Source organism: Eublepharis macularius, chromosome 1, assembly GCF_028583425.1.
Source record: "Eublepharis macularius isolate TG4126 chromosome 1, MPM_Emac_v1.0, whole genome shotgun sequence".
NCBI lineage: Eukaryota > Metazoa > Chordata > Lepidosauria > Squamata > Eublepharidae > Eublepharis > Eublepharis macularius.
In genome coordinates, this window is record NC_072790.1 from 254,735,226 (window position 1) to 254,755,723 (window position 20,498).

A 20,498-nucleotide genomic window follows, 5' to 3' on the forward strand; every position below is an offset into this window, starting at 1 on the left:
GAAAGGCTGTCCCTGAGGGGAGCGAGGGGAGCTGTTCTGCTGGAACAAGGGGTTTAAACTGCAGGAGGGGAGGCGCCGGCTGGAGATCTGGAAAAACGTCTTCATGTTAAGAGCAGTCCAGCCGTGGAATCGGCTGCCTGGGGAGGGGGTGGGGGTGGGGGTGGTGGGGTTCCCCCCTCATGGGCAGCTTCCCTAGAGTCGCTGGAGGAATCCTTGTCAGGGGTGCTTTAGGCTGTTCCTGCGCTGGGCAGGGGTTGGGCTAGATGGCCTCTGCAGCTCCCCTTCCACCTGGAGGGTTCTATGAGATCAGCTGCAGTTGCAGAAGATCTCCAGGCCCTGCCTGGAGGTCGGCAACCCTGCTGAGCGCTGCCTGCCATGCCATGCCATGCCATGCGCCACTGCCTTAGCACACCACAGCCAGCCGAGCGACAACGCCCCTCCCAGACACCCTTGCCGGAGAGGTTGTGGTGCCCCCCCTTCCCTCCCACTCCTTGACATTCCTCTGTGTGTGTGTGTCCCAGGCATTCCAGATTTAGTCCAGGGGCGTCCATTGTTCTCTGGCTTGGGGGGATGGCGTGAGGGGCCTTCTAGGGAATGCGAAGCGGCCGGGCCGGGCCGCTCCTCTCAGGCAGAGGCACAAATAGCAAAAGGAACACAGGGCAGCATGTCAGATTCAAGAGGCTGAAAAGGCTTTTATGTTCAGAGGCCCCCAAGGAGCTGAGCTGGGGTTGTGTTGTGTTTTGTGTGTGTGTGTCTCTGTGTGTGGGTTCTTCTCCCACCTCCCAAGCTAGGCTTGCAATCTGGCTGTGTGGGGGTGGTCCCTCTACTGAGGTCATCCCCCCCCCATTTCTCCACTGAGAGGCATTGTATGGCCTCCGCTGAGTCAGCCTGGAAGGAAACCCAGCAAAGCCCCCCCCCTCTCTCTCTCTCACCCCCCCCCCGCTTGGGTTTGGGCCAATGAGTAGCACAACAAAGGCTGGGGGGGGGGGACGCGGGAGGCAGCTGGCTGCTCCAGGGCTGAAGCCTGTCCAAGGGGTGGGAATCTTCCGTGACTGGGGTATTGTCCAGGCAGCAAAGCGGGGCAGGGGAAGAGACTCTCAGGGGCTGGCCCCCACCTTTCTCCTGTGAATGGTTCCAACAGAGTGCAGACCCTCAGTCCTTTCCAGAAGCCCCCGTGGGACTTCCAACACTGGAAAGTTAAAGATTTCCCTTCTTTGAACTTCAAGACTTTCTGAGCTTCCAACCTCCAGGTGCAGCCCGGAGATCTCCTGGAATTACCACTGATCTCCAGACCGCAGTTCGCCTGGAGAACGTGGCTGCTTTCTGTGGCGCTCTGTCCTGCTGGGTTCCCTCCCCAGGCACCCCTGCAAATCTCCAGGAATGCCCCAGTCCAGCACTGGCAACCCTATGGGAACCAGGGTCCTTCCCCCATGAACTGTTTGTGCTGTTTTGTTTGCACGCACCCTCTTTGATCTTACTAACAAATAAAGGTAAAAACAACCAGCCCATAGAAACATTTTAAAACGTCAAGAAATGTTCTGTATTAGGACCAGCTAAAATATCACAGAATGGTGGGCAAGCTCTCATGTTTTCTAGAACACCTTCACAGGCTGAATGTTCAGTACATAACACAAAAATTGGGGAGGGGGGAATCTAAGCGGTTGGGGTCATAGTGGAAACCCCCCCAAGTCTGCACATGTGATCAAGCAGGACTCTGAAGAGGCAGTATAGGAATATTGTAAAGAGGAGGAGGAGGAGGAGGCGTTCTTCCTTTGCAAATATAAATGGGGACCATTAGTGGAAAGTCTCTGCAGCACTAAACAGGACACACAGAAGTCTCGAGGAGGAGGAAGACCCCCCCCCCCCGCAACCATGCATCCCTTGTGCTGACCACCATCCCACCTGATGGCTCCAGAGAACTGGGAAGTGACACAGCCAAGGGGCGGCTGCTATCAAAACACACCCGAAGCCCAGTGGCGCCTTAAAGACGAACACCACTTATTTCAATAAGTGCTTTAGTGGGTCACGCGTAGTCCCCTTCGTCAGGTTGATATGTGATGGGAAAGGAGACCGGGCGATTTTTGTGGGGCACATGAAGCTCCCTGGCCGCTAAGGTCGTCTTTGGGGGCTCTGCTTCAGTACCTCTGCATTCTTAGGCGCTTAGCAACCCTGGAGCGGGCCTTCTCAGCTGTGGCACCAAAACTCTGGGATTCTCCCCCCAGGACAGTCTCTACCCCCTTCTGTTGCCATCTTCCGCCGGTGGGTGAAGAATTGTTGTTCCATTTGGAGTTCCTTCTGTGATTTCTCCTTCTTGCCCAATGTTTTAATTGTCGTTGGTATGTACTTTAGCTCTGGTTTTAATTGTTTTAATAATGTCCCTTTTTTTTTGGTTTTAAAATGTGATTTTATTATAGAATTATAGGGTTGGAAGGAACCTCCACGATCATCTAGTCCAACCCCCTGCACAATGCAGGAAACTCACAACTACCCCCCCCCCGACTGCCCCCATGTCCCCTGCTCCATGTCCAGAAGGAGGCATATGCTTTGATTTGTTAGCTGCTTTGGTGGCCTTTGTGAGCGCAGAAAGCTGAGGTATCTAGAAACACAGAGCTGGAAGGTTCCCAAGGGTCATCTAGTCAGTTTGGCATAGTAGCGAGAGGCAGTTTGGTGTAGCGGTTATGAGCGTGGGACTCTAATCTGGAGAGCCGGGTTTGATTCCCCACTCCTCCACTTGAAGCCAGCTGGGTGACCTTGGCTCAGTCACAGCTCTCTCAGAGCTCTCTCAGCCCCACCCACCTCACAGGATGTTTGTTGTTATGGGGATAATAATAATGACATACTTTGTAAACCGCTCAGAGTGGGTGTTAAGTTGTCCTAAGGGGCAGTATATAAATCAAATGTTATTGTTATTATAGTCCAACCCCCTGCACAACACAGGAAATTGACAGCGCCCCCTTCTCCCCCAGTGACCACTGCTCTATGCCCAGAGGAAGGCAAAAACCCTCCAGGACCCCTGGCCCATCTGGCCTGGGGGGAGATTCCTTCCCGACCCCAAAGTGGCAATCAGCATTGCCCTGGGCATGTAAGAAAGGGCCACGGGAACCAAGCAACGGCTCACCCCTTCCTGCCCTTCCTCTCCCGATCTGTGTACATTCATATTATTTTGTAAAATAAATAAAATAAATAAATATATGTTGATGGGTGGCAGGTCTCACCTTTCTGCCCTCACAAGAGCCACCAAAGTGGCTAAGAGATTAAAAACATATATAATAAAGCAAATGCTGAAAACCCTTAAAACAAAACAAAGACACAACAATGAAACAAACACCAAGCTAAAATGTGCAAAGAAAAACACAAAAACAACAATAAAAACACAGCACAGGAAGGAGAGATCCCGGCGGGAATGCCAAATGAAACAAAAACATCTTCACCTGTGGCCAGAAGATGGCAATGGAAGAGGACAGGTGAGTGTCCCCGGGGAGAGAGTTTCAGCGTTTTGGTGCTGCTACCGAGGCCTCCTCCCGGGTTGCCGCTTGACTCACCTCAGACGGTGGAAGCGCTTGAAGCAGGGCCTCAGATGTGGTTGGGTGGAGCCTTGGGGAGCTCCTTGCAGTATCCATAACCCACTTTGAAACTTACGCTGGCCCAGTATAGTAGCGTACTTTGAGAAGCTGGAGCTAGGTATAAACACCACGAGGCTTCAATTTGTACGCCGCAGGGCTACGCAGATGCCCTTGCAGAGCTCCGGGGGCCAATGCCAAGTACTGGTTCTTACCTTTAATGCCAAGATTCCTGAAGGAACTGTCCTGCCCTGCCCCGCAGTTCAGATCTGCTTCTGTGTGCCCCTGCCCCTGCCCCTGCCCAGCTCCCAAAGGGGCGTTTCCAGGGGGACCGATGCCCCTGCGGGACGTCCTCTCCCTTGCGGCTCACCTGGCCCCCACCCCGCGGTCTCCTAAGCTCTGGGCCAAAACGTTCTTCTTTTCCCAGGCTTTTCACAAAGGTTCTCTAGAGTCTGCTTCTGGTCTGCGGGCTATTCCTTTTACAGACATCTAGGTGCTTTTTTGGTGTCCCAAGCATCTTTTAATGCGCTAGTTTGGGGTATATATAAATAAATAAATAAATGAGAAGGGTGTTTTTTGAATAGGACTCTGAAAAGGGAGCACAAACATTTCCTAAATAAATCAATATGACTTGCAAACTTTTGAAGACCGCAGCTGCAGCGAAGGCTGCCAGCCCTTGGTGCCACCCAACCCGTAGGGCTGCCAACTCTGGGTTGGAAAATTCCTGGAGATTTGAGGGTGGAGCTCAGGGAGGATGGGAATTGGGTTGGGGAGGGGCCTCAGCAGGGTCTAATGCCATAGAGTCCACCCCGCAACGCAGCCACTTTCTCCAGAGGAAAAACTGGTCTCTGCATTCTGGAGGCCAGTTGTAATTCTAGGAGAAGGCCACTCCCCACTGGGGAGAGAAATGCCAGAGCTCTGGGCTGAGGAGCAAGAGGTCGAAGCACTCCCTGATCAAAGGACGCCAGGCAGACCCCTTCACCCTGGGGCCTCGTGGCCCAGCAGAGAAAGGAGAACTCCACTCTCGGGCCGCCTTTCTGCCCCCATCTTCACGTCCCCTCACCTGCACCGTGCCAGGCCTTTCCTTCCACTGGGGGAGCCCCTCTTTAGCGACTGTGGCACAGTCTGTTAATGGCTGCTTTAATCTTTCCCTCACGCGTGAGCATTTGCATGGTAGTGCCTCACCCATCGCCAAGGAGGGCACCAAGGCCCCGCGCCCCCCTGCTCGTGCCCCTCTAGGAATGTTCAGGGCTGGTGACTCGGCTGTTCTGCCCACAGGCCCTGCCGGGCGTGACTCAGCAACCAGCTCCAAAAAAGCCCGAGTGAGAAGGTGTCCTGGAATGCCAAGGCAGTGCCAGGGCCAGGCACGCGCCACAAACACCGAGACATGCGCAGTCACAGCCACCCACGTGCGCAGTCCCTGGAGCTGACGGGGGGCCTGGCACCTGTCTTTCCCTGGCAGAGTCAAGGCCAAAGAACGGCAGGTTCTGAGATGACAACGGCCCTTTGGCCACGGGGCCTCGGCCTGCAGCCTCTTTCGGATACTCTCCAGTCCAGATCAGGTGGAGGAACCGCCCTTGCCCAAACTTGACCTCAGCACAAGGAAATTGCAGGCGCTGCCAATTTGAGCCACACTGCAGGCTTGCACATGGAGGAAGACTCGGCCAACAGCCAAGAGCGCCTGCTGAAGCCACCAGTAAACCAAGGCAATTCCTCCCGGCCCTGCCCTGCTGGCCCATTTGATGTATGGGGGGGGGATCCTGGGTTCCAGAGAACAGCAAGGCCTCATCTCAGAGCCTCTGGAAGCACCTTGCACAAGTCTAGGAAAGGGGTGCCCATCCCTGGACAACTGCACTGAGGTAAGAGCAGCAGAGGCACCCTCCATCCCTCTGGGGGCAGGGGATACTGATGCAGCCTCAGCTCTGAGCACCCTCTTAATCCCAGGAGGAGGGAAGGACGACGCCCGGATCTCTCCCTACTGCTGAAAGTACTGCTGGGTCTGGGGAGGGGGTATTTCAAGCCCTCACTCCTCTGTGCTTTCCATCCCGGGCTACAGAAGGCATCAAAGGCCTGGAGGACTTTTGTGCCTGGCGCAGCAGGCAGGGGGGGCGGGGGTGGGTGGGTGAAAGCATCGGCCAGGCATGCAGAAGACCCCCTAGTTCCATCTCTGGCAGCATCTCCTGCCGAAGACCAGTCAGTGATGTAAAAGCCCGTCTTCCTCCACCAGGCAGTGCAGGCGGTCCCGAGTTCCAGTTCTGCATGGTTCTGATCCCGGCTATTGCTGTGGTCTAGGGGTGTGCAATTCTGCATTCCCAAGCTATTCAGTGTATCTGGATATATCCAGCTTATTCAGGTATATTTGGAAAAACTGGCAATTACATTCCCGAATAATCCAGTTGTGTTCCGGAATATCTAGGGGCCTTCCTTTCAGGACTGCAGCCACTTGTCCCCCACCCCTCCTGCAGGTGCCTGTGTGCGGGTCAGCAGCTCTGCTGCTTCCCTTGCCTTATGCCACTGCAGGTCTGGCATTACCAGCTTGCTGAGTTGGACCCTGGGATTCTCTGGTTTGATGTTGGTTCTGTTGGGCTTGCCCTGCCCCCGGGTTCTCCCTTGCATCTTTAGGCGACACTGGTTTTGCTGGGCGTGTGGCTGACGGCTTTTTTCTCTCCCTGCCCCATCATGAAGCCTTTTATCTACCCAAAGACATGCAATGCTGCCGAGCATTCTTCTCAGGGAAGATGCCCCTTTTCAGTGCCTAGTTGCAAAGTAAGAGACGGAGAGCTTGTGAGTGGCAGGCCATTTGTTGCTTTATTAGCTTCAAAATGAGGCACAATGGTAGCCAGAGGCAACTGGCTGTTTGGCTTGCCCAGCAGGCAGCGGGAGGAGAAGGGCAAGTTCCGCAGCAGCTGTTGGGAGCACACACAGGACGACTGGCCCGGAGCCTCCCTCCCTCGGCACGTCAGTTGCTCGCTGCTGGATAGCTGCCGCTTGCAGATGCTTCTGCCGTGCTCCACATAGGGGTTGGGGCGAAATCACAGCTCAGATGTTTAAAAAGCACACAGAGGTGGATCCTGCACATCGGTTCTGTTAATGGCGGTACTTCCCCCTGGAGCACAGAGACTGAACCTGGCAAAAAATGTCTAGGAAAGGCTCTTTCAAAGAGTGACACTAACAGCCTGGCTGTGTGGGAGCCACTCTGCCCCCCCCCTTCTCCAACAAACCCAAGTTGGGCTGCATGATCCCAGCATTCAGGTTTTCATCCACAAACTGGGTTTTACATCTCTGAAGGCAGTATTCGCATTTCAAAACTTGCACTGTGCAGCCACATTGTGAACCTGGTGGTTGTAAACTTGCCCAAATGGCACAAACTGGTCAGGGTTGGAAGTGGGGCAGGATAGGGCAGCTGCGAGTCTCAGCAGGCTCCGTGTCCCAGGGACAGCCACCCTCGCAGGACAAGGCAGCAGAGCAGCTGTCTTGCAGAGGGCTAAGGGGCTGCATGCAGTTGGGAGAGAGCGGAGTTCAGCAGCGGAGCGTCTGCTTGGCATGCAGAAGGTGCCAGGGGCGACCCCTGCTACCTCCAGCTCGATTCTCCGGTAGGATCGCTGGTCGGGGGTGTTGGGAAACAGCTTGCTCTGGGGAGGGCAAAGGTCATCCTGAGCGGGTGGGGCCGGACTCAGCATAAGGCAGCTCAGTTCCTATCTGGTCCCTGCCTTTGAGCATCAGCTGGAAAACAACCCTGCGAAGTGCTACTAGAGCTGGGGGGGCACCTGGAGGGCACACTCTCCTTCAGAGGGTGCCAGAGAGGGCACCGAGCCTGGCAAAGCGGCCACTGGGTGGTTCTGGGCCGTCCTGCTTCATGTCCGTGGGGTCCCAGCATGTGGGTTAGCCTCCAGGGGCAACACCTCCCTCTTCAGTGGCCCAGGGCCGACTTCTGCAATTGCGTTGCCCAAAGAAGGGGCCAGAGGAAATATCTGGGGGCAGCAGGCAAGGCCTTCGACCCCCAGCCCCCACCCCAAAACACGTGACAAACCGCTGGTGTCGTTGCACCAAGGCCTACAATTTTTAAAAATTATATGTCTTCAGTAAAATGAGCATGCACACACACACGCGCACACACACACACACACAAACAAAACGAAATGGCTTAGGCTGTCTGAAAAGTTCTCCTGAAGGTTGGCAGGGTGGCCTTCCCGTCAGTTTCTGGCCAGGGCTGTCTTGCTTCTCTGGGATCCCCCCAGTCCCTGACGGAAAGGGGCAGGAAGAAGGGCCCTGCCTGCCCAGCTACGGCCGCTGGCATGGAGGGCGGTGCTGCTCCAGCACAGAAGGGGACCTTTACGGAGAGAGAAAAGGGGAAGGGGGCATGAACGAGGGGTGGCACGCCCATCCCCTGCCCCCAAGCCTGCTTATGTATAGTGCAGAGGGCTGGGAAAGGGGACAGGGGCAAGATGCCCCCAGCAAAGGGGCAGCAGCAGGGCAGCACTTCACCCTCTGGAGGAGGGGCCCCTCTGTGCCCCCTGGCCTCTTCCCTTTTCCGCCCCCTGCCAGGCCTCAGGCCACCCCTCTCCCCCCAGGCCCTCCCCTCCTCCCCTCGGCTTTCCAGCTTCCCCTTCTTTCCTGGTGGAGAACCAGGGCCTCTTTTCCTTCGCTCTTTCGTCTGCCCTGGGATACCTGGGACTCCCCCTCCAGGGGCCATAACCGGATGGGCACACGGCACTCCTGCATTTACTGCAGGCCACTGGCTCGTGGAAAGGGCTGCATCAGGACAGACACCCCCCCCCCCCCATATGCAGGAAGAGAAGACCCCTGGGGGAGGACTCCTTGGGCACTGGTCTAGCCCCCCCAGGCCGCCTGATACTTAAGCAACTCTGGAGCCGTTCTGCTGGGCCCAAAACAGGCCGTGCCATTGTTTTGCCAACCCACAAAAAAGCCACCAGCTGTGCCCTTCTATCTTCTAAATGCTCTGACGGCTCTAATGGGCAGATTTGCCCACATGCACCCCAACACTGCCAGCTGCAGAAGGCAGGCCCTGGATTCTGCCAAAGAACGGGTGGCCTGGAGGAAAAGATCAAGCCCCAGCCCTGGATGCTGTCTATCCGACTCTTTCCCACAAGGCACTATCCTTGAACACTCTGTTTAATCCATTTTTTTTTTTTGCAATGGCTACCATAGCACGGACGTATTGAAAAGGGAAATATTCTGTCTACACGGTGTTTCTGATTGTCAATATGACTGCCTATTTTAAAATTTCAAATAGAAGGGAAGTTGGGGAGGGTAGAGTGAGGTTAAAAGAAACGAAGCCAGGATGTGCCCCAAGCAGAACTCTCAGTGGTCTTCTGGAGACCAGAATTCTTCTTCCTCTTCCGGTCGGAACTTCAAGTGTTGGCTGGACTCCAAGCGGAGAATTTCTTCTCCAAACTGGGGCGGGATGGAAACTGTCTCCGTCTCTGCATCCTTTCCTTTCACGTGAGTAGACTGCACCATGTTAGCAAATAAGCTCTTGCCAACACACAGCCCCTCCTGCCCGCTTTGCTCCAGTGGGACATTCTCGTGGGTTGCAGGACTGATCTCTCCAGTTCCAGGGGCCTCTTCGTTGGCCAGGGTCTGGGCTGGACTCTGGTTCGTGGTCTCCAGTGCGGACGGGCCACCCAGACCCTCTCTGTGGGTGTGCGGGCTGGCTGCAAGTCCCTCCACTAGTTCTTCTCCGAAAGAGCCCACCGCACGCTCCCTCTGGCCATTCAGTATCTCGCTGCTGAAATCTGCCAGGCTAGAATCCTGCTGCTGCCCAGGACCGTCTTCTTCATCCCACAGACAACCAGATCCGGGTGGGTCTCTGGCACTGGGGGAGGCGGCATTTGGGGTCTCTGCAAAAACCTGGGATCTGCCATCATCAGGTAATGCAAGAAAGCTGCCATTACTCTCTTCCTCTGGGAAATGAGGGGGGGGATCACTACGGGCTGCCGGCTGCTCGGCCTCCACCGTCTGCTCCGCAGCCTTGATGAACTCTTCGTTAAACTCCAGGGCTTGTTCTACAATCTCCAGGATCTCGGAGTCTTTCAGGTTGTCTATGGGAAGCCTTGCTTGTGCGTTTAGTAGAGGATCTGTGAAATCCTGACCACTGGAACTGATTTCAGACAAGTCTGCCTGGGGGCTGGGATCTTCTCCTCCACAGTTTTCTCCATCAGAGATCAGCTGGGATTCACGGACTCGCAGCAAACTTTTGTCCTCATAGTACTCCAGCCCTTCAGATGCCGCCCCGTCCTTCTGGCCATCACGCGGCTGTTCTTCTTCCAACACAATTTCTCCCAGGTCAGCAACACTGGTCAGAGGAGAAACCTTATGGGGCCCCTCAGGCACTGTGTTATTGGGGCCACTCAGTTCGAAAGGTCTGTCGTCCCCCCCACGGACCCCTTCCTGGATGGAGCTGGGATGAGGCTCCTCTGCTTGGAAGACGTTGTCCCTCTCTGCCTCCCACACAACATCGGTCCTGCCGTTTCCCTCATGGAGCATTTCTCTACGTGCGGGCTCTTCTCTTGCACCACTTCCTTGTTCCAGGACTTCTCCAGGCTGTTCGTCAAATTCTGCATCCGCTGGGGGGAAACATTCCTCTCTGCTTGGCTCGTCAGCTTCCCTTGACGGAGGGTCTTCACCATCTCTGCTGAGCTCCGAGGTTCCCGTCTTTGTTTCTTCTAACTCTTCTGAAATAGGAGGCTCCTCTGAGTCGGGGGCATCCTCTTTGGGGGCCGGTTCGAGGTAGTCGTCGCTTTCCTCATCGGCACCCTCCCAAACCTCAGCTTCATCATTCTCTGCCAGGGAACCGCCTGGACACACTCCCTCCGCTGCTTGTGCCGCAGCCTCTAGGGGAGCAGAGCCCTCCTTGCTGGCAGAGGCCGTCTCCGCTGCCTCTTGGCTCTCTGGAAGCAGCTGGCCCGTCCCCGTCACAGCCGGCATCTTCTCATCATACAGATGCAAGGGGGTGCTGTCAGGCAAAGTCTCCTCCAGCTGGACTTGCCTGCTGCTTCCCAGCTCCTTGTCAATCCTTTCTGTTTCACAGGATGCGTTTGGGGAAACGTCCAAGGATTCAAGAGGACCCTCCGACCCTGAATCATCACTTTGCCTCTGACGGTCACTCTCTGAAGAGCCGTCCACGTCCCGTGGGCCACGGTGGGACTCGGCTTCACACTCACCGGCCGTCTCGCCCGGCACTTCCGAAGGAACCTCCGGCGCTCCGGGGCCAGATTCACGCAGCAGGCTCTGTCCGAATGGCAGGGGATGCGGGCTTGGGTCAGCTTCTTCTCTCTCAGCAGTAAGATGCTCTTCTTCGGCCTGCGGAGTATCCGCCGTGAACAGCTGTTGGGCCTCAGGACTGTCTTTCTCCTGCGAATCGCCCCCCGTTGGGACACAGTCCGCCATCTCCTCCTCCTCCTCCTCCTCCTCCTCCTCCTCCTCCTCCAAATGGCTCGCCTCTGCCCCCGTCTCAGTCTCCTCAGCCTCTATGGCTCCGGAGGCTGCTCTCAAGCCTTCTCTTTCCAGGACTCCGTTCTCGGGGGCTGCCACGGGGATCTCTCCTACCTCCGCCTTCTCCTCCGCTGGCAGGGCTCCTTGGCACGCCTCTCCTCTCTGCTCTCCTTCCGAAGTTTCCTGCCACGGAACCGTCTGCACATTCTCCTCCTGCCGAAGGGCAGGGGCTTGTTCCCAGGTCCCCTCTGGCAAGCGGGCCGTTTCCCCGCCCAAGAGCTCTTTCTTCTCCACTGTGTCTTCCTTGCCCAAAGCGTCCTCTCCTTCAAGGAGATCTCTGTGGCCCGGGTCACCTGGCTGCGGCTCCTGCTCCTCCTCGGCATCTGCCTGCTCCGTGGCCCAGGGCTTACTCGCCAAGGCCTGCGTTGGGCGCCCCTCGCTCAAGACAGCCTCTTCAGCACCGGAGGCCTCGGGGCCTCCAGGGTCCCTCTCGTTTCCCTCTTCCTCTGGCAAGGCAGAGCCTGTTTTGTAAAGTGGGGTCTCCTCTTCAGAGGGCTCCTGCGCTGCCCCCAGAAAGGGACAGCCCTGGTGCCTTCCTGCAGAATAAACGGAGTGGCTTCCTGGCGACAACATTTCAGTTGCAAACTCTTCAGTCTGCAGAGAGGCGCCTTCCAGCATTTCTGCCTGGCAATCGCATTCTCCACTCTCCCTGGAAGGGCTTGAAAATGCTCCCCTTTCCTCATCCTCAGAGAGATGAAGGGCTTCTGTGCTCAGCACCTCCAGGTCTTCTGCCCCTCCGTCAGCCTCCTCCAAGTCTGCCCCAGAGTGGTCTTCTGGACAGCTTGCACCAGGCCCTGAGCTCTCCTGGCGGTCCTTGGAAATGGCTGCGGCATCTTTGTCCAGACGGGCTGCTGATTCCATGTGCCTGGAAGCCTCTCCCAACTCGCCCCTCTGAACGATGCTCTGGAAATCTGGGAGCTGCTTATCGCCCCCCTCAGTCACCTCGGGGGCTCTTGTTTTGTTGGAACAGTCAGTTTCATCAACGACTGGAATGTCAAATACAAATTCCTCTGTGTTTCTCTGGGTGGAAAGATCTCCCTCTTCCTCTAGCACTTCTGTTTCTCGTGGCGAGGACGGCTCTGTGTCCGGAGAGGCCGACACCTCTGCCTCTTCTTGCTGCTCAGAACGCACTTCTTGGCAAGCGCTGGCCTCACCCGAGTCCTCAAAGCCCTTGACGCCCTCCAGCAGATCTTCTGTGGGACAGCCTTCCATTTGGCTTTTGTGCCGCTTCGGTGTGGCCTCCTCTAACGCGGCTGTGCTCGAAGCAGCCGTCCCATTGTCCTCTTCCGTGGATGAAGAGTCATCAGAGGGAATGCCATTGGGGGCTTCAGCCGCATCGAGCAAGCCAGCTTCAAAGCGAGCGCCTCCCCCTTGAACGTCCTGCAGTGCAGTTTCTAAGGCTTCTGTGACCAGCTGGGAGGGATAAGGCACGTCGTGCACGGGAGCCTTCCACGGTGGTTCTTCACTCGGCTGCTTCTCCTCCTCCTCCTCCTCCTCCTCCTCTTCTGCATAAAGCACCTCCTTCTCCCCCAATTCCTTTGCTTCCGTTTCAGCTGAAACTTCACCCCCGTCTTCTCCTGTAAGGTGACTTTGCTCTGAATTTGAGCCGGGCTCTCCCAGGCCGTTTGGAACTGTGGGTCTAATGGAGTCAAAAAGTGGGGACGACTCATGGATGAATGACTGGGAAACAGTGGCCGCCACCGCCTCCGTCTGCAGGGAGGAGCCTAACTTGAAAGCCCTTGGGCCAATGAAAGCTGGGGCCTCCGCCCCCTCAACAGCCTTTGGGGGCGGGGGCTGGAGGGCGGTGTTGGCTTCCTGGAACTCTCGCACCGTGGGGCTTCCACTCTTGCAGGGGCCACTGGGGTTCTTGGGCAGCTGAGGTGCCGCACCTCTCTTGAAGGAGGCCATGGCGCTCGGCCTGGGGTCTCGGGATCCCAAATGCTCTCGTTCCAGAGACGCTGCTTGGCATATGCGGCTACTTGCTTCCCATTTGCCATCTGGAGGTGGCACAAAGAAGAAAAACAGGAACATTAGTCATTACAACAGTTATTCTCACAACGGAAATTTGCACTTGAAGCCCACTTGATCAACCCAGAAAGCAGGGGCCAAGAGAGGGCATGCCACAGCCCTCTTTGAGAGCCGGTGTGGGGGTTAAGGAACTGAGCTGTGAGCCAGCACTCTGCTGGTTCGAATCCCACTCCTGCAGGTGGCCTTGGGTCAGCCCCTCCTCTCAGCCCAGCTGCATTGTGGGAGTAATAATAACCCTGACTTTGTTCACCACCCTGAGTGGGCACCAATCTGTCTAGAACAGCTGTATATCACTGAACTGTTACTGTTATTATTATATTCTTCATATGCCCCTCTTGAAAGACTGGCACTGCAGAAGAAAGACAGGGGTCCGCTGGAGCACCCTAAAGAATAACAGCATTTCTTCCAGCACCTGCAGAAGGGACCTCTGAGGGTTTTCCTGCAAACTTGACTTGTTCTTGATTTTCTTAGCAGTCAGTCCCCAAGCACTTGCTTGGATACGGTTCTTCTGTAGTTCTTACGCATGTCTGCCCTCCCTTTGCATTTTTACAGTTGTGGACTTGGTTTTATTCCTCATGTGCCTTAAGCAATCAGGGTTTTCAAGTGAGGTTGCAGTTGTCACAGGGGGCATCTTTGGTGATGTCACAGCACCCCTACCCTTTTATGTTCTGCGCATGCGTGTATCGATACATCGGTAGATCAATATAAGGTCTGAAAATGAAACATTTGCATGGGGAGGTCTAAAGGGGGAGCAGCTCCACCCCCCATGCCCACGCCCCCATCCAAACCAGACAGCCTGCCCGGGCTGACCCAGAACCAGGAGGAGGCGGCCACTCGCAGCGCAAACCGACCTCTGTTGGGACGGAGCCTGGAGCAGCAGCAGCTACGTGCATTCCTGTGAACCTGGGCAGATCAGGAGGGGGAGGGCCAGAGGGGTTACAGCAGTGCTTAGTTCTCGTGGCCCCTTCTTACACGCCCAGACTAAGGCCGATCGCTACTTTGGGGTCAGGAAGCAATTTCCCCCAGGCCAGTTTGGCTAGGGATCCTGATGGTGTTTTGCCATCTTCTGGGCATGGAGCAGGAGTCACTGGGTGTGTGTGTGTGTGTGGGCGGGGGGAGGTAGTTGTGAATTTCCTGCATTGTGAAGGTTGGACTAGATGACCCTGGAGGTCCCTTCCAACCCTATCATTCTACGATTCAAACTGCGCTGCTTTTTCTGGTGTCAGAAGTGGCCACCATCAGGGCTTTTGCAATTATTTTTTAAAAAAATCATCCATTTCATATTGATAGACCAATCTCCCATTGTAGGAGCAGGTGCAGCAGGTTCTCTGAACCCCCTCCTTAAAGTAAGTCTCTAGCCCCTTCCCTTGCAGAAATAAAAGGGGAAAAGGGACTGACTTTAAAAATAAATAAAACCTGCGAATTCAGGCAACCTGCTGCACCTATTATTAAAATTTTAGAGTCAATGTAGCAATATGAGCTGACAATTTAAAAAAGACCAAAACAAAACCAGGGAGGGGGAAAGGGTTAGGTGGAGGAGGAACGACTGGTCAGTGATGAACTGCCAACTACCCAAGAGCGGGTTGGAGAAGGGTGGGAAGGGGCAGGACAAACAAAACCGAAAGATATATTATGGGGGGGGGGCGGGAATCAGCTTAAAACTGGCTTTCAGAAAAAGTTGGGAGTGAAAGTAGTCTCAAAGGAATCAGAAAGAAAACCTGGAGTGGAATCTGAAAGCAAAAAATGTGTGCAGAAATCAGGGGATAAATCAAAACCATCTGGGGCTAGACGGGGAGAACCTGTGCGGGGGACTCACTCAAGAAAGGCCCTGCTGGAATCGATGCCGGCCATCTTTAAGGTGCCCCCCCCACGGACTTCGGTGGTCCTAGACTAACATGGCTGCCCCTCTGGAGGGACCGTGGCTGGGGCTACAGAACCCAGCAAAAACCAGGAGTCCCTCCCTCGGCTCTGCCCGGCCCGGCCCCTCTGCTCCCCTCTTCCGAACTTACCCTGGAGGCTGACGGCCAGTTTGTGCTCTGCCGGCGTCTGCAGCCTGGTGCTCTCTGCCTCCAAAAGAGTCCTGAAAGGCAGAAGGGGAGGGTGGGTGGGTGGGGGCTTGGCTTGGGGGGTCAGGATCAGACCGTCTCATTTCACCCCATCCTGCTAATGACTGGGGGCGTCAGAATTGCACCTTGCAGAGGGTGGCAGCAGGGCGGGTTCTGCCAGGAGGCCACCCAGGCAGCTCCCTGGGGCAGCCCAGGTTGGGGGGATGGTCCACGGCAGGGGCTCGGCTCTCTCCTGGTCCCTGCCAGACCGCCACAGCCTGGGCCCAGGGGGAGAGCTGAGAGCGCCTTGCTTGGGGTGACAAAAGCCTTGCGCCAGCGCAGCTTGGAAGCGCTTCCGTGGACCGGTGAACAGAGCACAGGTTGGATTGGGATGGCAAACACAGAGTCTGTCCATCCAGTCTGCAGACAGACAGACCTGCCTGCCAAGCTCAGCACAGCTCTGGATGGGGCCACCCCTCCCCGCAGGGCCCTGAGGCTCCAATGCCTGTTGGGCAATGGCAGCAAACGTGCCGTCCTCCGGTGAACAGAGGCTGCCTGCTCTTGGCCGGCCCCCCAATCTGTGTGCAGGGCTGCCGCTGCTTTCTGCCCTGCTGCCCGGTTGTGGAGGATGACCCCGTCCCCCTGCCCGCCCCTGGACAGTGAGCAGGGCCCCAGCTTGGCCAAATCCACCCTTCCTCAGGGGCATGTGGCTGGTTCTTTTCTGGTCACATTTCTGTGGATTCGAGTTGTGGTTCTGCTGCATTGTTATGCACTGCAGTCCTCTGCGCTGCAAGTCGAGGGGCTTGGACCGGAGGAACTCTGCAAAGACTGCCTGCCCGCCCTGTTGCTCTTATAGTGGCGGGTGACGTTTCTCAGACTGTTAATCACCCTTGGGGAGGTTGCTGCACGAGACCCCCGGGCTCATAGGCAAACAACCCTCCACTGCTGAGCCGAGGCGCCAGTCTGGGCAGCCCCCCCCCCGCCCAGCCCCCCTGCTTCCCCTCCCCCTCCAGGCAGGGCCCCCTTTCTCATGATAATCTGGCAGACCTTCTCCGCAGCCTGCTTTTGTCCGGAGCCATCTGGAGAGAGAGGAGGAGGGGGAGGCCTGCAAGAAGAGGCTGTGGGGACAGGAAGGGAGGCTCCCGTGGGATGCTCTGTGGGGAGGCAGGAGAGGAGAGCCGTCCCCAGACTTGGGAGGGAGCAGGAGGAGAGACTTGCAGATGCTCAGGAAGTGAGGTGCTGCCCCATTTTGCCTGGAAGGAAGAGCTGGGGCACAGCAGCCCTCCCTCCTCCCCAAGTTGATGGCAAAGCCGGGGCTGGTGGGCAGGAGACGCCCTTCACCCCAACCCTGACCCTTCCTGCCTTGAGACCGTCCCCAAAACAGAGACTGGGAAGGGGGTCTTCTCCCAGGCCCTGCTTCCTCTTGGGTCGGGAGGGGGGGTGTATGTTGGGGGGTCCAGCTGGCTGCTAGCCCTGCATAGAGCAGGAGCCACAAGGGGAGGGCCCACGACCCCTCCTGGGAAAGGCTGTGGTGGCCTGCCACCTCGCTCACCTGTACGTGGCCACCTCGAGGCTGAGGGACATTTTCAGGTGCATCAGCTGCTGCCGGTCTTCCAAGACTTGGGCGATCTGGACTCGCAGGGCCCGCTTCTCCTCCTCCAGCCCCTCAACGGCCAGCTGTCAAGGGGGAGCACAAGAGACTGCCTGTCAGGGGCGGCTCCAGGCCTGTGGCTCCACTGAGGGCGAGGGGGGCGGGGGGGGGGCAGGGAGAGAGGGTGATCGGGCAGGGGGCTGAGACTTGCCAGAGGGGGAAGCAGCCGCCTCCTGATGGAGTTCCCCCCCCTTTGGTCTGTAGAGGGAGAGGCGGCAGGCGCCGCAGCTTTGATGCTAAATAAAAAAGGTTTAACCTTCCTGCTGCTTTTTGCATATTCTACTCCAGGCACCGTTTGCAGGGGTGACCTTTGGGCAAGACCTGAGACAGTTCAGGTTTAGGAAAGTCCACCTCACTGTTCAAAATAATATATTTTTTTTTAACAGGGGCTGTCAGCTCCCTGCTTCTAAGATGAATGTATTCGGCTGGCTTTGCACTGAGCTCTCCCCTCCCTTGCTTAAATAGTCCTCAGCTGTTCGAGAACCTGGCCGGCTGCCAAAATGGCCCCAGGAACAAGGGGGCCGTGAGCAGTTTTGCTTGGGTCTGTTTGCTACGGCCCTGCAAGCTGCATCACGGCTGGCTGCTTGCAGAGTCTCTTGCCACTCCGCGACTGTATTTGCCCAAGGCTGCCCTCCCGTCTCCGGTCCAGCACGGGGAAGGGGGGCATCGCATGGAGCCAGACAGCTTTCTACTGAGCTTAAATGGTGAAGGGGGAGCCAGTTGACACCGAACCCTGGGGAGATTAAAGCAATGCTGGATGAGAAGGTGGAGGCCTTGAAGGGTGTGGTGCTCCCCACCTTCGATGGGGTCCTGCTGGCACTTGCTGACTTGATTCAGACCCTACGGGCTATTCTGGACCCTGCGCTACTGATGGAGCGGCAAGTCAAGGCAGCTGCCGAAAAGGCATTCCTCCAGCTTCTTTGGGGTGGAAGATGGCCTCTACCTTGACTCAGCTGATCTGGCCACGTGGATCCCGCCATGGTTACCTCAAGGCTAGACTGCTGGAACACACCGTAATTGAGTGGTTAGAATGCCCACAGTGGTTAGAATGCTAGCCTGGGATCTGGGAGGCCTGGGTTCGATTCCCTGCTCCACCACGGGAGCTCGCTGGGGGACCCTGGGCCAGTCACAGCACTCGGCTGCCTATGCCACAGGGTGTCCTGGGAGGGGAAACGGAGGAGGAGGAGGATGCAGGCCATTTGGGTCCCCGCTGAGAAAGGGGTGGAGTATAAATGAAATGAAATAAATAAAAAACAGGCCTGCCCTTGGTCAGCTTGGAAGCCCCAGAGCTGCACTTCAGCAGGCTTAGCACGCCAATTCCACAGTGACTCCACTGGCTACTGATCAGCTGTGCAAACCCACAACCGCCTGTTCAGCTGCATTCTCTGTGGTGGACCTGGATTATGGAACGGCCTCCTGCTCTCCTGGCTTTCTGCAAACTACACGAAACCAAATGACTCCAAAGGGATTTTTCATTCAAGACAGGAGGGCTGTACTGTAAGGAAGTGGTCTCAAAGAGATGCATTGGTAAAGGAATAGGGACTATAGACTGTACTACTATGTACTGCCTGTTGCTGTAAAGTTGCCTGGGATAGTTTCTGCATTGTTTAACACGTCCGGTTTACCACCTACAAAGCCCTTCATGGCCTTGAGCCCACAGGACCATGTCTCGTGCTGTGCTCCACCATGGTAGCCTTGCTTATCTGGGCCAAGCCAAGCCGTCTGAAGGTGCCCCCCCCCCGCCGCCAATGGCCCAAATCCAATGGCCCGTTCCCGTGCATTCTGTGTGGTGGCTCCCACTTTGTGGCACGCCTGCCCGAGGAGGTCAGGGAGGCCCCCATAACCTTGTCATTCCACAAGACACGCCAAAGGGATAAGAACCGTAGCACAGCAGGGCAGCCCTGTGAGGGGCACGCAGAAGGGCACAGGGCTGTAGCTGGCGTCTGTGTCACCGGGCTTTTGCTGCACTGGCTGCCCCTTGGCGATCTGCTCTGCACTGTTCATGGTTTGTCTCGCCTGAGATGGTTTTCGGTTTGCACCGCAGTCCTCGCCCTACTGCGTGGTTCATCGGATGGCTTGTGCTGCTTGACGGAATTGTTCTTTATATCTGTATTCTGCCTGGAGTCTCAATGGGAACTGATTTTTCCCTGGGAGTCCCCTTGACTCATGTTGGAGCACGGCTGCGTAGCCCTGTGTCCACCCGGCACTGCTGAGCCAGCCAGGCATGACTTTGGGATCCAGTCCCTCAGAATGGATCCTCTTGCCCAACCGGATGGATCCAGACAGGCCCCGTTTTGCTCACTGGCAGATAAAAGCTACCCTGGGAGGGAGAGACAGAGGGACGCCCCTCTGAAGTCAGGACTACTTAAGTTAGGAAGCCACTGAAATCCTCCCCCACTCCTGAAATTAGTGCTGAAAAATCATGCGCCGTACATTGTGTGGTGGTGAGGGCGCCACACTGGCCAGTCCCTTGCATTTTTGCTGATAAAGCTGGCCAAGATTGGTTTTTTGGCTGCTCCAGGGTGCAAAACTAGACGGGCCGGTTACAGGAGGGCAGATTTCACAGACGAACTTTAGGAGAACCTTCCTCTTGCGAAGAGCAGCCGGGTGGTGGAGCCCATTCCCTCTGGCTCCGCGGGGCTGGACGCTCGAGCTCGAGCTCTGGCCTCCTCCCGGCGGGGAGAGGGCGGCACGCGCGGCTGCTCCCAACCCGGGGCTCTGCCACGCGCTCCGGGCGCCCTTCGTCTCCCCCCTCTGCACTGACCCGTCCTGCCGGCGGCCTGGCCGGAGCGGCGCCGCGGCCTTGTTCCCTTTGCCCCCGCCCCCTTCAGCCCAGCCCAGCCCAGCCCAGCCCAGCCGGGCACCCACCTGCAGCTGCCCGGCCTCTCCTTGCTGGTGCTGCCACTGCTGGGCCAGGCGCTCCTCCAGGGCCTCCTTGCGCCCCCGGAGGCCGGCCAGGTCCCTCTCCAGGCGCTGCAGCTGCAGCTGGTCCTGCCGGTTGCCCTCGGCGGCCTTCCCGAGGCTCTGGGCGCTCTGGCGCAAGGCGGCCTCCAGCTGCGAGACCTCGGCCTGGTAGGTCTCCACGGCCCCTCGCCAGGCGCCGGCCAGCCTCTGGCCGTAGTCCTCCGCCTCCGCCTCCAGCCCCAGCCCCAGCGGCCGGGCGGCCCGGGGCGCGCGGCGGAGGCTCTGCGGGCTGCGGGGGACGCCGGCCGCCACCTCGCGGGCCAGCGCCGCCCGCTCCTCCTCGTGGGCCTCGGCCAGGGCGCGGAGCTCCGTCTGCAGCTGGGCGGCTCTCTCCCGCAGCCAGAGGTGGCCGCGCTTCTCCTCCTCCAGCGCCTGCCTGCCGGCGGCCAGCAGCCTGCGGGCCTCCTCGCGCGCCGCCCGCTCGCGCTGGCACCTGCCGCGCACCTGCCGGGCCTCGTCCTGCAGGCCGGCGCGGGCCAGCTCGGCCGCGTGCTTCTGGCTGCAGGCCTCCTCCAGGGCGGCGCGCAGGGCGGCCAGCTCCTCCTCGCACTGGCCGCGCCAGGCGCCGTCGGGCGGGCCGCCGCGCAGGGGCCGCAGCTGCGCCTTCAGCGCCTCGTTCTCCTCCTCCAGGAACTTCACGCGGGCCAGGTAGGCCTCCAGGCGCTTGTTCAGGCCCCCCATCTGGAGCGGCTCCTCGGCCAGGGGCAGGGCGCGCAGCTCCACGCAGCTTTCCAT

The 20,498-nt window shown here is 57.5% G+C and overlaps 1 protein-coding gene across 1 annotated transcript; it reads right to left on the reverse strand.

Moving 5' to 3' along the window:
* Positions 1 to 8,095: 8,095 nt before the first annotated feature.
* NES (nestin) lies at positions 8,096 to 20,498 on the reverse strand. Its single transcript, XM_054973752.1, has 5 exons — positions 19,668 to 20,498; positions 16,701 to 16,825; positions 15,113 to 15,183; positions 11,022 to 13,072; positions 8,096 to 10,985 (listed from the first exon to the last, which is right to left on the reverse strand). Exons 1-5 carry the CDS (start codon positions 20,496 to 20,498, stop codon positions 8,883 to 8,885), a joined length of 5,181 nt encoding a protein of 1,726 aa, XP_054829727.1. The 3' UTR covers positions 8,096 to 8,882.

Excerpts from the sequence above, each read along its gene's own strand:
- NES (XM_054973752.1), bottom strand. The coding sequence starts at position 20,498 with ATGGAAAGCTGCGTGGAGCTGCGCGCCCTGCCCCTGGCCGAGGAGCCG. Across the intron at positions 13,073-15,112 it reads ACTGGCCGTCAGCCTCCAGG|ATGGCAAATGGGAAGCAAGT; the intron begins GTAAGTTCGGAA and ends TGCCACCTCCAG. Across the intron at positions 10,986-11,021 it reads AGACTGAGACGGGGGCAGAG|GAGGAGGAGGAGGAGATGGC; the intron begins GCGAGCCATTTG and ends GAGGAGGAGGAG.